The sequence below is a fragment of the Aethalodelphis obliquidens genome, unplaced genomic scaffold (assembly GCF_003676395.1).
Source record: "Aethalodelphis obliquidens isolate GAN/ISIS:26980383/991018 unplaced genomic scaffold, ASM367639v1 scaffold43, whole genome shotgun sequence".
Lineage (NCBI taxonomy): Eukaryota > Metazoa > Chordata > Mammalia > Artiodactyla > Delphinidae > Aethalodelphis > Aethalodelphis obliquidens.
This window is the reverse complement of record NW_020837987.1, coordinates 10,497,830-10,514,395: the sequence shown is the minus strand read 5'-3', so window position 1 is coordinate 10,514,395 and position 16,566 is coordinate 10,497,830. Positions and strand designations below refer to the sequence as shown.

General features: G+C 38.8%; 1 protein-coding gene across 1 annotated transcript in view; it reads right to left on the bottom strand.

The window, feature by feature from the left end:
• Positions 1-1,642: 1,642 nt before the first annotated feature.
• ZNF283 (zinc finger protein 283) overlaps positions 1,643-16,566 on the bottom strand; it is an 83,970-nt gene continuing 69,046 nt past the window's right edge. Inside the window, exons 6-7 of the mRNA XM_027079776.1 lie at positions 14,679-14,805; positions 1,643-4,308 (exon numbers count right to left, since the gene is read on the bottom strand). Of these exons, the coding sequence (XP_026935577.1) occupies positions 2,606-4,308; positions 14,679-14,805 (1,830 nt within the window). The 3' untranslated portion in view covers positions 1,643-2,605. The remainder of the gene's footprint in view (positions 4,309-14,678; positions 14,806-16,566) is intronic.

Here is a 16,566-nt window from a genome sequence, read left to right as displayed (position 1 = left end):
TGCGGGCTTTCTTTAGTTGCAGGGAACAAGGGCTACTCTTCATTGCAGTGTGCAGGCTTCTCATTGCGATGGCTTCTCATGTTGCGAAGCATGGGCTCTAGGCACATGGACTTCAGTAGTTGCAGCGCATGGACTCAGTAGTTGTGGCTTGCGGGCTCTAGAGCGCAGGCTCAGTAGTTGTGGCGCATGGGCTTAGTTGCTCTGTGGCATGTGGGATCTTCCTGGACCAGGGATCGAACCCATGTCCCCTGCATTAGCAGACAGATTCTTAACCACTGCGCCACTGGGGAAGTCCAGCAATCACCATCTTAATGATCAAACGTAGCATTGGTGATAGTGGGGAAAATGGATATTAATTGCTTATGATGTCTTTCAATAAAATTACATGTCACCTCCTATGAACTGTTCTGGTGGAAAATGTTTAATCCTGTAACTCTAACTTGATTTTATGAGAGATATGAAGGATAGAGGTACAAATTAAATTTCACTATGAGAGAACAAACAAAATCTAGAATGTATGGCATTCTATAAAATAGCTTTCCTGAAATCTTCAAAAAGTCTGTTCAAGACTAAAATCTAGAGACATGACAACCAAATGCCATGCGTGAATATATATTCAGAAAGCAAAAATGGCCAAATGTTTAGAATTCTTGATTCCATGTAGAGAGTAGATGGATGTTCATTATACTGTCCTTTACATTTTTCTGAATGTCTAAAAAATGATCATAATAAACTTTTGGTAAAGAATTCCAAAATGGACAGTTTTCTTTTTGTTCTCTTTAATTTCTAATTTACCTCAAAAAGTGAGTGGAGAATTTTAATTACTACTTATCTGTTGGGATTCATTACAGCAAACTGCTTCACATTTCTCTCTGATTCTTCTCCAGGTATAATCCCAACATCTTAACACTTACTAAATCCAAAATGTTTCTTTTTAGTCTTAATTTTTGATGCAGCTTAAGGGATAAATTATGAGTAAAAATTCTCTCAAATTCTTTACATTTTACTAGGTCTTTTATCCAGAATGCACTATCTGAAATTCAAATGGATGAGTGGTTATGGGTACTTTTCTTAATTAATTATATGAAATGGGCATTCCTCTCCTAAGACTTCGCCAGTAATAATATTTATGATGATGATAATAAGAATAGTATGTATTGAGCACAGGCTACATACTAGATACTCTTCCAAGGATTTGACCCATACTACATCCATCCAATCTCTACAACAGCACTGTTACAGAGCTACCATCACGAGCATTTTAAACATGATGCCCAGAGGGGATAAGCAGTTTGCCCAACATCCCACAAGTAATAAGGAGGTAGAATGGTGATAAAAATAAGCATGGTTGGGCTTCCCTGGTGGCGCAGTGGTTGAGAGTCCGCCTGCCGATGCAGGGGACACGGGTTCATGCCCCGGTCCAGGAAGATCCCACATGCCGCGGAGCGGCTAGGTCCGTGAACCATGGCCGCTGAGCCTGCGCATCCGGAGCCTGTGCTCTGCGACGGGGTGGGGGTGGGGGCGCGACAGTGAGAGGCCCGTGTACTGAAAAATTAAAAAAAGTATGGCTTCTGCCATAGATAAGGTGTTTCCTACATGTGTGATATTAACAGGGTTATTCTCTAGGAAGAGTTTGCTGAAGTTTAACAAAGACTGAATAGTGTTGGAAAGCTTCTATACATTCACTAAATCAACATATCTGGTATAAATTCTCTATGCTTTTATGCGCAGAAGGAAATTGTGATTCCCACATTAGCCAAATCTTCCTATGGAATGAATATTCTGCTACTTTAACCAGGGAGGTAACAAGGGAGGGATTTCTTGTTCTAATTAAGTCACATTGCGACTTGTCTCATGTTTTAAAAAGTGTGAATGCTGTCTCTCAAATTATCTAGGAAAGGACAAACTTTTTGTTTTTAATTTCCAATCATTCATCGACTGATACTTTTGTAAAATATAATGATGTTATGGCAATATCAAATTGCTATAAAAGTTTCCAGACACTCTCACTTTCTGCATTTATCTCATGATTGACAGGTAACAATTCTGTGGACTGGCAAAAAGTCTCTGGCCAATAGTTTGAGTAGCACTTGTCTAAAAGCCTTCCTACAATTTTAATTCAAAGGATTTCTCATTTGGATGAATTCCCTGATGTATTCTAAGATGTTTACCATGTCTACAAGTCTTCCCACATTCCTTAAATTCACAGGATTTCACAGCAGTATGAATTCTCTGATATGCAGGGCAAGAACCAAATTAAATTTAGATCCTTCCCTTAAAGAGTAATGAGCATAATTTTCCCAATGTTTATGAGACATTGCACCATGAATTAAAGATCTTTACACATTCCCTACATTTAAATGGCTTCACATCAGTATAGATGTTCAATAAGATCATACAGAAGTCTAAAGGACTTTTCATATTCCTCATGTTCAAAATATTTCTCACTAGTATGAATTTTCTGGTATCAAGTGAATTGTCCATACACTGGTAAGGCTTTTGCACATTCCCTACATTAATAAGGTTTCTCAAGAGTAAGACTTCTCCTCATGTTAAGTAAGTTGTCTGTACACACACAAAAATATGTTCTTTCACATCTCTTCAATCATAAAGTTTCACCAGTATCAACTGTCTTATTTGAGTAAGCTGTCCATATAAAGACTTCCCCACATTCTTTATATTTGTAGGGTTTATCATTATTATTAGTTCTTTCATGTTGAACATAGCTTGAGCCACAAGTAAATGTTTTTCCAAATTCCTTACATTGATAAGGTTTCTTGCCAGTATGAAATCTCTGATGAACATGAAGTTGATAGCCACTACCAAAGGCCTTCCCACAGTCTTTACATTCATAGGATTTCTCACCAGTATGAACCCGCTCATGTTTAACAAGGCTTGAACCCCAACTAAAGGCCTTCCCACATTCCTTACATTTAAAAGGTTTCTCACCAGTATGGATTTTCTGATGTTGAGTAAGGTGATAGCCACGACTAAAGGCCTTTCCACATTCTTTACATTCATAGGGTTTCTCACCAGTATGGATTCTCTCATGTTGAACCAGACTTGAGCCACAATTAAAAGTCTTCCCACATTCCTTACATTCATAGGGTTTCTTGCCAGTATGAAATATCTGATGTCGAGTAAGTTGATAGCCACTACCAAAGGCCTTTCCACATTCTTTACATTCATAGGATTTCTCACCAGTATGGATTCTCTCATGTTTAACAAGGCTTGAACCCCAACTAAAGGCCCTCCCACAATCTTTACATTCAAAGGGTTTCTCACCAGTATGGATTTTCTGATGTTGAGTAAGGTGATAGCCTCGACTAAAGGCCTTTCCACATTCTTTACATTCATAGGGTTTCTCACCAGTATGGATTCTCTCATGTTGAACCAGACTTGAGCCACAATTAAAAGACTTCCCACATTCCTTACATTCATAGGGTTTCTTGCCAGTATGAAATATCTGATGTCGAGTAAGTTGATAGCCCCAACAAAAAGCCTTTCCACATATTTTACATACATAAGGTTTCTTACCAGTGTGGATTTTATGATGCTGAGTAAGTTGATAGCCACGACTGAAGGCCTTCCCACATTCTTTACATTTATAAGGTTTCTCACCTGTATGAATTATCTCATGTTTAGCAAGGCTTGAGCCCCAAAAAAAGGCCTTTCCACATTCTTTACATTCATAAGATTTCACACCAATATGAATTTTCTGATGTTGAGTAAGGTGATAGCCACGACTGAAGGCCTTCCCACATTCTTTACATTCATAGGGCTTCTCGCCAGTATGAATTCTCTCATGTTTAACAAGGCTTGATCCCCAACTAAAGGTCTTCCCACATTCCTTACATTCATAAGGTTTCTCACCAGTATGAAATCTCTGATGCACAGTGAGTTGATAGGCACTTAAAAAGTCTTTCCCACATTCTTTACATTCAAAATGTTTTTCAGCCATATGAATTCTCTCATGTTGAACAAGTTTTGAGCCATGACTACAAGCCTTCCCACATTCCTTACAAACGTAGGGTTTCTCTTGATTATGAATTTTTTGATGTGCAGTAAGAGATTTATGTTTTCTGTAAGTGGGCACTTTTTCATAGCTGATTATCATTTGATTGAAGTATCCCTCTTGATGTCCCTGGAGGCCCTCAAATCTTCTCTTACACTTCCAATTATTTTTGAAAAGGAATGCCTCAAAGCCAAGGGTTTTACTTCTTTCCTTTATCTCCTGTTGGGGAAAATTTATTTCAAAAATGTCCTTTTTTGCAAATGTATTTTTGGTCTCATATGTTGACTCCAACTCTGAAAGAAAACAAGAAAACCACACATTTTATTGCCTTTACCAGAAAAAAGCCCTTTATAGTAGAAATAAAGACAAATTGAAAAGAATACCCATAAGTGAACTCAATCAGGAGACTTACTGAATTCCTAAGCACAAGCCTCTCCCCTGTCCAACAACAAACTCAGCTTTGATTTTTCAGTTCTTGTGATATTAATGTTCTGATATGACAGTTTTCTGGAGGATTCCACAAAGATCACTTTAACAAGTCCCTCATCTTCCTGTGTAAATGATCTCTTAAACCAAAATGTGCCCTTCCACTAGTCAAGTCACTGGGCAAAGGATATTAGGATCTGAGTTCAGGGCTGCTCAGGTGACTGGAATTTGTGGTTTAAGATTTATCAGAGAAAGAAGTCATGCAAAGAAGTTCCGGGAATCTATACAGGGATTCTCCCTTGGATCTGTAACCGAATGTCGTTATGCATCCACAAGATGCCTCTCCACAATGTGACTGGGGTACTCTCAGAGATTCTAGAGGTTGTACACTGGAGTGCCAACCCAACCTGAATGGAAAGACCTCAGTGAACACCCTCAAGCATTTATCTGATGCCTCTCAAAGGCCATATACTGAAAGTAAGAACCACACCCTGGAGAAGTAGTTCTCAAATTTTTTGGTCTCAGTATCTCTTATACTCTTAAATATTGGTAAATCCCTTGCTTGCACATGCATAAGTATATTTGAAATACAAAATATACAAATCTAGTATTTTTGCCTATTGGTGATTGTATAATATTTTGGTTGAGCTATTAAATGGTGGATGAGTACTGTGGATGTGATTGTGGGAAGTAATTTTAATCATGAATTAAACTGCACTAACTATTGCTCTTTTATTTAACAATGTCTTATTGCTTTGTATACATTTACATTTGGGTGTAAAGACTGTGTGTATATCCAAAAGGAAGCCACAGTATTTAAATTGACCAACCTAATATTACAACTACTTTGAGATGACCAAATGTCAACTAAAAGGAGTACAGTTTTGTACAACTTAGCATCAACAAATAGGTCAACAAATTTGAATTGGGGGCTTCCCTGGTGGCGCAGTGGTTGAGAGTCCGCCTGCCGATGCAGGGGACACGGGTTCGTGCCCCGGTCTGGGAGGATCCCACATGCCGCGGAGCGGCTGGGCCCGTGAGCCATGGTCACTAAGCCTGCGCGTCCAGAGCCTGTGCTCCGCAACGGGATAGGCCACAACAGTGAGAGGCCCGCATACAGGAAAAAAAAAAAAATTGAATTGGGCTTGTATTATAATTACCTGGACTTGAATGTTAAGTGTTATGCTTAACAGTGTTAGTAAATGAATACAGGTTTAACTTCTTTTTAGATGTTTAAAAAAAAAGCACTGAGAACCCAAAAGACGTTTTGTTTATGTGGGTTATATCTTTTGATATTTACCACATTAGAAATTAAAATAGAAATTTAAAGATTTATTATTTTAAAGTGACAATAAATCATTAAATGTTAACAAATAATATTAAATAATTAAATTTTCCCAAACAAAAAAATTAATGAATTATTGTTTTAATCTTCTGCAAATCTCTTTAATATCTGGTATAACAGACGACAACTGGATTCTCACATCTGCTTTTGCATTCAATCTGTAACAATGCTATTTTGGTTGAAGGATATGAAGAAAATCCAGCCTCTCACAGATGTGTAATTGTAAAATGGCAGAATAGTCTATGAACCTGTTCAGGTAATTTTGGGTGTTATTCTTTGATACTACAGTAAAAATTGAGACGTGGTGGTTTCTTAAAGATTAGTTCCAATGTGGAATATGCAACCATACCGGTGAACTTTTCATACTACATTACATTAAAATCCATTGCACTTTGGATGATTTTTTATCCATGCATAATTTTGTACTATGTACTGGTTATCTGAAAAACAGTGGTTCACTGAGTTATGCAGATCTTTGAAATGTTGACATATTTCATTACATGATATCAAAAAATCACGTTAATAATATCACCTCACCAGAAATTTTTTTATTTATTGGGAAGCTGTAAATCTCAAAATAATAGATATAAGCTTCATACAATTCTAATTTTTACTTAAAATTTTGAATTTTATCATTGGCAACAAATACTTTCAGTTGTTCTTAAAGTGACAGGCTCATTTACAAGAAAATGTTTTCCAAATACCCAAGCCTAAAGAACCATAGTTTGTCTCATTCTTCCAAGGGAAAAAAAAACAAAACCAAAACCAAAACTGTGTTCCATGAAAAAAGCAGCTAGTTTAACTCACAATTCAAACATCGGCACAGGTGGTTTCCCTCAAGGCAACCACTGCACCTTAGTATACAGCAAAAGAGCTTAATGGAGACTTCCCATTTCATCATACAGAATATTCTAAAAATGTATCCTCAAGGATCAAGATTTAATAAAATGAAGCCCCAGAGCAGGGTACTAAAGGTCAACCAGCATGAGGAGGGTTTCAGTATAAAAGGGTTGTCCTATGTCAGGAGTCAGAATGCAAGCAGAGTAAGGACAAGTGTCTGTGTGTGAGTGACCTGGTATGGGTTGTCACAGCCCAAGTGGGATGAGACAGGCAATCACATGATCAAGGTGGTGGTGGTGGTGTTGATAATAGAAGACTGGTTACACATAGAGAGTTTGATCAGATAAGTACAGTTGTCCCTTGGGATCCTTGGGGGATTGGTTCCAGAACCCACCTCAGAACCCATACCTGAGGATGCTAAGTCCCATAATCGGCCCTCCTTTTCCACAGATGCAGAACACATAGAAATGAAGGGTCAACTGTATATTTATTGAAAAATAATCTGCATATAAGTGGACCTGCATAGTTCAAACCCATGTAGTTCAAGGGTTGACAATAAATACATTAAGGATAATAGAACCCAGGTTTTTCACTGTCAGAAAAGGGAGTTAGAAATATGGAAAGTGAATAAGCTGAAATGCAACCTGTAGTGTTGAAATGGAATTGGAGATATCTGTATGAACTCATGGTTTCAATCTATAGATGTAAATGTGTGTGCATGTATACGTATGTATGCATATAAACATATTCCCTACTCTGTCCACTGAGAGGGCCTAGGGACAGCCAACCCCCAGCAGCAATGAGCAAATCTAGTACCCAGATTCTGGCTTCTAAATAGCATTCTCAACTAAAAGGAACCAGGACACCTTGAAGAAATGGCTGACTTTAGTGCTGGAGCAGGAAAAGTGCAAGATGAGCCTGGAACATGGTGTGGGGAAGAAAATAAGAAGGTGCTCTAAGTGTGATGGAGACATGCCAAAGGACACAGAAACCACTGCTGAGAGAATTCCCACTGGTCAAATCCAGGACCAGCTTCAAAATAAAAAATGGGAAGAACAGATTACAACCCACTGACTAGAAATCCAACATATGAGTAAGTTTAAAGTTTGAAGAGGAATACAATACTTAATAGTCTCAAAGTTCCTCCTCACAAAAGGCTCATTAAAGGAAAAAGATTAACTTCACAGGGAGGAGGCCCGTGGACACTACCATAATCACCTGCTCAAAGTAAGCATCATCAATAATGACAAATCATTTGCTCCACCTGACAGAATGCAAGGAGAACACACCATCAGTTCTGTGATACTCCTGCCAAAGATGCATAATCCAAATCTAATCATGAGGAAAGAGCAGACAAACCCAAACTGAAGAACACTGTACAAAATAACAGGGCTGGAATCTTCAGAAGTAACAAGAAATGGGTATTTTGATAGGGAATGCATTAAATCTGTAGATTGCTTTGGGTAGTATGGTCATGTTAACGATATTAATTCTTGTAATCCAAGAGCATGGGATATCTTTCCATTTCTTTGAATCATTTTTAATTTCCTTTATCAATGTTTTATAGTTGTCAGCATATAGGTCTTTCACCTCCTTGGTTAAGTTTATTCCTAGGTACTTTATTTTGGACATGAGTTTAAATGGAATTTTTTTTTTTTTTTTACTTTCTGGTATTTCACTGTTAGTATAAAGAAATGCAACATTTTCTGTATACTAATCTTGCATCCTGCTACCTTGCTGAATTTATTTTTTAGTTCTGATAGTTTTTGTGTGAAGTCTTTATGGTTCTTTATATGGAGTATCGTGTCATTTGCAAATAGTGACAATTTTACCTCTTCCCTTCCAATTTGGATACCTTTTATTTCTTTTTCTTGTCTGAATTCTGTGGCTAGGACTTCCAATACTTTGTTGAATAGAAGTGGTGGGAGTGGCATCCTTGTCTGGTTCCTGAAGTTAGTGAGAAGGCTTTTCACCACTGAATACTATTGATATGTTGGCTGTGGGTCTGTTGTAAATGGCTTTTATTATGTTGAGATATGTTCCCTCTATACCCACTTTAGTGAGAGTTTTTATCAAGAACGGATGTTGAATTTTATCAAATGCTTTTTCTGTGTCTATTGAGATGATCATGTGGTTTTCCTCTTTTCTTTGGTTAATGTGGTGTATGTATCACAGTGATTGATTTGCATATGTTGAACCAGCCTTGCGACCCTGGAACGAATCCAACTGACCATGGAGTATGATCCTTTTTATATATTGTTGGATTCAGTTTGCTAATATTTTGTTGAGAATTTTTGCATCTATATTCATCAATGATATTGGCCTGTAATCTTTTTTTGTAGTGTCTTTGTCCGGTTTTGGTATCAAGGTGATGACGGCTTTATAGAATGAATTTGGAAGCATTCCCTCTTCAATCTTTTGGAGTAGTTTGAGAAGGATAGGTAGAAGTTCTTCTTTGTATGTTTGGTATAATCCCCCAGAGAAGCCATCCAGTCCTGGACTTTTTGTTTGCATGGAGTTTTTTTAAATTACAGATCCTACTTCATTTCTAGTGATCAGTCTCTTCAAGTTATCTGCTTCTTCTTGATTCAGTTTTGGCAGGCTGTATGTTTCTAGAAACTTGTCCATTTCTTCTAGGTTGTCCAATTTGTTGGCATATAACTGTTCATAGTATTCTCTTATGATTTTTTGTATTTTCATGGTATTGGTTGTTGTTTCTCCTCTTTCATTTCTTATTTCATTTATTTGGGTTGTATCTCTTTTCTTCTTGGTGAGCCTGGCAAGAGGTTTGTTGATTTTGTTTACCTTTTCAAAAAAACAGCTCCTGGTTTTATTGACCTTTTCTATTGTTGTTTTGATCTCTTTTTTATTTATTTCCTCTCTGATCTTTATTGTGTCCTTCCTCTTGTTGACTTTGGGTTTTGTTTGTTCTTCTTTTTCTAATTCTTTTAGGTGGTGGGTTAGGTTGTTTATTTGAAATTTTTCTTATATCTTGAGGAAAGCCTGTATCACTGTGAACTTCTTAGAACTGCTTTGGTGCATCCCATTCATTTGTAAGTTGTGTTTTCATTGTTGTTTGTCTCAGTTTTCACAGAACTAGAACAAATAATCCTAAAATTTATACAGAACCACAAAAGACCCAGAATTGAAAAAGTAATCCTGAGAGGAAAAACAGCTGGAGGCATAACTCTTCCAGACTTCAGACAATATTACAAAGCTACAATAATCAAAACAGCATGGTATTAGCACAAAAACAGACATATTGATCAATGCAACAGAATAGAGAGCCCAGAAATAAACCCATACATCTACGGTCAATTAATCTACGACAAAGTAGACAAGACATACAATGAAAAAAAGACAGTCTCTTCAACAGTGGTGTTGGGAAAGCTGAACAGCTACATGTAAATCAATGAAATCAGAACACTCCCTCACACCATATACAAAATGGTTTAAAGACGTAAATATTAAGACATGACACCATAAAACTCCTAGAAGAGAAACAGGCAAAACATTCCTGGACATAAATCGTAGAAATATTTTCTTAGACCAGTCTCCCAAGGCAAGAGAAATAAAAGCAAAAATAAACAAATGGGACCTAATCAAACTTAAAAGCTTTTGCATAACAAAATAAATCAACAAAATGAAAAGACAACATACAGAGTGGGAGAAAATATTTGCAAATGATGCGACCAACAGGGGTTAATTTCCAAAATATACAAACAGCTCAAACAAATCAGTATTAAAAAAAAAACACAACCCAATCAAAAAATAGGCAGAAGACCTAAATAGACATTTTTCCAAAGAAGACATACAGATGGCCAACAGGCACATGAAAGGATGCTCAACATCAGTAAGTACTAGAGAAATGCAAGCCAAAACTGCAATGAGGTATCACCTCACACTGGTCAGAATGGCCACCCTCAAAAAGTCTACAAATAATAAATGCTGGAGAGGGTGTGGAGAAAAGGGAACCCTCATACAGTGTTGGTAGGAATATAAATTGGTGCACTCACTATGGAAAACAGTATGGAGGTTTCTTAAAAAACTAAAAATAGAGCTACCATATGATCCAGTAATCCCATTCCTGGGCATATATTCCAAAAAGATGAAAACTGCAATTCAGAAAGATACATGCACCCCAATGTTTATAGTGGTACTATTTACAATAGCCAAGGCATGGAAACAACCCAAGTGCCCATCAATAGACAATTCGTTTTAAAAGATGTGGTGTATATACACAATGGAATATTACTCAGCCATAAAAAAGAAAGAAATATTGCCATTTGCAGCAACATGGATGGACCTAGAGAATATCATACTAAGTGAAGTAAGTCAGAGAAAGACAAATATTATATGATATCACTTATATGTGGAATCTAAGAAATAGTACAAATGCATCTATATACAAAACAGAAGCAGACTCACAGACATTGAAAACTTATGGTTACCAAAGGGGAAAGTGGGGGGGGGGATAAATTAGGAATATAGGATTAACAGATACAAACTACTATACACAGAATAAACAGCAAGGATTTACTGTACAGCATAAGGAACTATATTCAATATCTTGTAATAACCTATAATGGAATATAATCTAAAAATATATATATTCTTAAGACAAAACCCCCAAAACTGTATACTGTCTAGCCCTTGCCTGTCTCCGTGACCCAAATTCTTAGCACATGCTCCTTTACTAACTCTACCCTGGCCTTCTTAGAGTTCCTCCAATAAAGTTCCTTACCAACCTTAGGGCCTTTGCCATTCACTGTGATTGATATATTCCGCCCCCAGGTATTCATATAACTTGATCCCAGGCTTCATGTCTCTATTCAAGAAAGCTTTCCCTGACCATCTTATCTGAATTGGCCCTTTCAATTCTCATCATTTTCTATTCTCTTACGCTGTTTGCCTCTCCTGAACAACATGTTTCATTACATGATACTATTTATCTACTTGTTTACTTATTTTATGTTTCTCCTCAACTACATAAAGTGCATGAGAATAAGCAACTTATCAATCTTGTTCCTGATTGTATTAATAGTGCCCAGTACAATGCCTGGCAAGGAGTAGGCACTCCAAATGTTTGAAGAATTTATGAATGAATATGTATATTCATTCACATACACACACAAATGCAAAAGAGCTGGAAAGCACCTGCATCCAACATGTAAGTAAAATGGTTCCATTGGGAACAAAAAAGAACACCTTCCTCACTGAAATGGGGGGGAATTATAAGAAGAAAAACAAGGAGCCTGGGAAATGAGATGAAGATGAAGTTCCTTTTGTAGCTCAAACTGAGATCTCTATCTCCTCCCAGGCCTTGGTCCTTCATAAGGAGTTTCCAAATACCATCCCAGCTGTTCCCCCTTCTCCTCCTCTGTGACCTGTGAGGTCGTTCCTGCACTGATGGTTCCCTCCTGCCTTTGCCTTCCTGTAATGCAACTTCTTGTACCCCACCCACCCCTCAACTACCCAGGGCTCTTCTCCTTGCTCCAATAATGTCATCATATCTGGCTTAGAAATGGAGTGTGTGTTTGCAAGAAAAGAAATGCCAAATGGTGTAAGGGTTTTGTTGTGTGTTTTTTTTTAATTATAAGGGCAAAACATTTGGTTAAATTTGCAATAAAGTAAAGGTAAAAATAATATTGATGAAGACTTCAGAGAAGAGAAGGATGGTGGGAATGAAGAACATGAGATCATATAAGTAGGAAAATGATCTTGTTTTAGACTCATTCAGGTTCTATCTCTTTAGAGCAAACAGAACACAGTGGTTAAGAACACAGATTCTGGAGCCAGACTTCCTAGGTTCAGTTGTTGCCACTGCATCCCCACCAGCTGTGTGACCTTGGGAGGGCACTTAAACTGTATGTGCCTCAGTAATCTCATCTATAAAAAGGGTTAAAAATAGTACCTACCTCACGGGGATCCTGTAAAAGTTAAATAACTTCATGTATTTGCTCTGCTTAGAAAAGGGCCTGGTTTATAGTAAGCACAATGTTAACTATTATCATTATTATTGTTACTGTTGTTATTTTGCTTAAGTGGAAACAAGTTTTGTGAGACATTTCTAGGATTTAACTTAGTGTAGGATTTAACTTTGTAAAGTGCAAAGTTCACAGACTGTAACTTTCAACTTCAAATATGTTGGAAGTAAAGGAACGTATTCACTTAGTATGAATTTCTGTTCATTCAATCCATTGCTACATAAATTGGAGAGGCTCTTTTGAAAGCCAGAGTATGTCAGGATCCTGTTTCTAGCTGTACTCCCCATACATGGGTCAGAATATAACAAAGAGCAGCGATTCTTTAGTATGCATAAAAATCACCTGGGAATCTTGTGTAAATGTAGATTCTGTTCTGCAGCTCTGGGGTAGGACTCGACGAGCTGCATTTCTAACAAGCCCCGGGGACTTCCCTGCTGGTGCAGTGGTTAAGAATCCACCTGCCGAATAAAGATGCAGACTTAGAGAACAGACTTGAGGACATGGGGCCAGGGTGGGAGTAGGGGGCTGGGGGCTGGGATGAAGTGAGAGAGTAGCACTGACATATACACACTTCTAAATGTAAAATGGATGGCTAGTGGGAAGCTGCTGCACAGCACAGGGAGATCAGCTCCATGCTTTGTGACGACCTAGAGGGGTGGGACAGGGAGGATGGGAGGGAGGTTCAAGAGGGAGGGGATATGTATACTTATAGCTGATTCACTTTGCTGTACAACAGAAACTAACGCAACATTGTAAGGCAATCATAGTCCAATAAAGCTATGAAAAAAAAAAAAATCCGCCTGCCAGTGCAGGGGCACGGGTTCGATCTCTGGTCCAGGAAGATCCCACATGCTGCGGAGCAACTAAGCCAGTGTGCCACAACTACTGAGCCTGTGCTCTAGAGCCCACAAGCCACAACTACCGAGCCCACATGCCACAACTACTGAAGTCCATGCGCCTAGAGCCCGTGCTCCACAACGAGAAGCCACTGCAAGGAGAAGCCCAAGCACCACAATGAAGAGTAGCCCCCTCTTGACGCAACTAGAGAAAGCCCGCACGCAGCAACAAAGACCCAATGCAGCCAAAAATTAATTAAAAAAAAAAAGTTACTCTAACAAGCCCCAGAAGAAGTTGATGATAGATATTTGTGTAATGCTTAACAATAAAAAAATTAAAACCCCACATAAAGCAAATCATGGCTTCTAACCACTAAGAGAACAATCCACATTCTTCCCCAAAACCAACAATGCTGCCTGTCACCTGGATCCTGCCTGTCTCCCTGACTCACTTCTTGGTACCCTCTCCTTCACTAACTCTGCTCTGGCCTTTCTATGGTTCCTAATACAAAAGAACCACACTTTCAGGACTTCCCTGGTGGCGCAGTGGCTAAGAATCCGTCTGCCAATGCAGGGGACACGGGTTCGATCCCTGGTCCAGGAAGATCCCACATGCCGCAGAGCGACTAAGCCTGCACACCACAACTACTGAGCCCACGTGCCACAACTACTGAAGCCTGCGTGCCTAGAGCCCCTGCTCCACAACAAGAGAAGCCACCGCAATAAGAAGCCCCTGCACCTCAACGAAGAGTAACCCTCCCTGGCCGCAGGCAGCTAGAGAAAGCCCACGTGCAGCAATGAATACCCAACGCAGCCAAAAGATAAGTAAATAGAAAATAAATAAATTTATTTTAAAAAAAAGAACCACACTTTGAGTAGCAAGGACACAGATCATCTATAGAAATGTTGAAGCTAAACACAGTATGAAATCTGGTTTCTTTGACGGTGGTTATGAAATAAAGACCCCATAATGCAAATCCAGCTCTTTGGTCATTAAAGAAGAGAGGCCATTACAGAAAGGGCCAGAGGAAGGTTGAAGCTTACTGAGGGATGGGATGATCGAGGTGCTCAATGAACCCATTTCTAAGCCAACAAATACCAAAACATTCCTTTGAGAACACGGAGGAGAAATTCACCTGGTTTCTTCAAAGACAGCCCTGTAATTCCTAATGCAGAAAGCTGATGTTCCAGAAAGGAGATTCTAAACTATTTCAGGCAGATGAACTTACCCAGTGAGACCAAGTTGCTATAGTTCTCCAACATCACATCCACGTACAAGTCTCTCTGAGCAGGGTCCAGGAATTCCCACTCCTCCTGAGAGAAGTCAATGGCCACATCCCTGAATGTCACCAAGCCCTAAAACCAAAAACCCACACATTACTTGTGAAATTAAAGAAATTTAGAAACTATTTCCAAGAGGAAAAAAGAGGAGTATGAAGTATAAACTATAAGAAGAGGAAAATATAACGATCCAGTCGGCTGGAAGCCTGTGAGACGTATGGGTAGGGAAAAGTAAAGAAATTAGTATGACTAAAGCAGAGTGTCTACGTGTTCTAAAAGAAACCTATTACAGCATAACTTCCTGGATACTGTGAGGTAACTCAGCTATCCAGATCTGTCTGATAATGCATAAAATAATGTTTCTCTTCTATTAAATAAAAATAGTGTTGGGGGAAGGGGATGGGGGCGTTTATGGGTGTCTATACATACATACAACCTGCTAAGTGCCTGCTTCATAAATTCTTATTTATTTATTTATTTATGGCTGCGTTGGGTCTTCGTTGCTGTGCGCGCTTTCTCTAGTTGCGGCGAGCGGGGGCTACTCTTCGTTGTGGTGCGCGGGTTCTAGGCGCGCGGGCTTCAGCAGTTATGGCTCGTGGACTCTAGAGTGCAGGCTCAGTTGTTGTGGCACACGGGCTTAGTTGCTCCGCGGCATGTGGGATCTTCCTGGACCAGGGCTCGAACCCATGTCCCCTGCATTGGCAGGCGGATTCTTAACCAGTGTGTCACCAGGGAAGTCTCATAAATTCTTTATAAATGTGAACTGCTACACCATCTTTTCCCTTTAAGAAATACCAAAAACACATAAAAACTTTTTTTCCAAATGTCCTACAAAATCTCTTATTTTAGAAAAATGATTTCAATTAAGGATTATCATTAAGCCTCAAGTGAAGCATGCGGTGAGATTATATCATCAGCATTTTTTCTTATTATGATGAATCGAATATGTAAAATGTTTTTATTACCTGCAATTCAGTTCATCATGTGGATATATGAGATTAATGACTATTATACATTCAGGTTGAACAAAACTTCCAAGATTTTCTTAATTCTAGGAGTCTATTATCAGCCAGTACTTAAGAATCTGGATCATCTTTTTACATGGTAACATTAACCACCTGCTGCTTAACACATTCCTTGTTCCCGAGTTGGAGGATATTGATAGAGTATATCAGACACAACACAGATGTCACATCCTGGTCAATAACTAAACAGACTTTGACACTGGTGTTTACTGATAAGGGAGTCCCTGGAAAGAACCACTCACTCCCCGCTCTAATCCTAAAAGCTTGCAAAGCATGTGATCTCATACAAACTGAGGCTATGACGAAGAAATCCCATATTCCATCTTGTCTTTCTGGAAAACTCAGGTCTGTGAAGAAGTTCCACGTCTTCCTGTGTGGTCCAAAGGGACCCTGATCACTAACTCATCACACCGCAGACCTGTCTTGGGAATGAGAAATTCTGATAAGGGAAATGGGGCAGCCCTGGCCGAACAAAGATGGAAGTGATAACAAAAGGCAAGACCCAAGACAGCCTGCCATGGATACGTCCCAGTCAAACACCAAAGCTCTTCCAGATAATACACAGACTACTGAAACTGTTCTCGTGGGTGGCCATCCAGCTGGCTAAGGGCAGAGAATCCTGACCGACTTCTTTCCTAGCTGTATCTTAGCCTGAAAAAGAAAAACAATTGGGGAACTTCAGCCATTTTTTTCTAGATAGGACATGAACTAATCAGCAACTTAGCTTGAAAAAGAGAAACTGTTGTTTTCCAAATGTCTGCAGTCTTTCATTCTCTCCTCTTTCCTTCTTCTATGAAATCCTCTTTGTGCC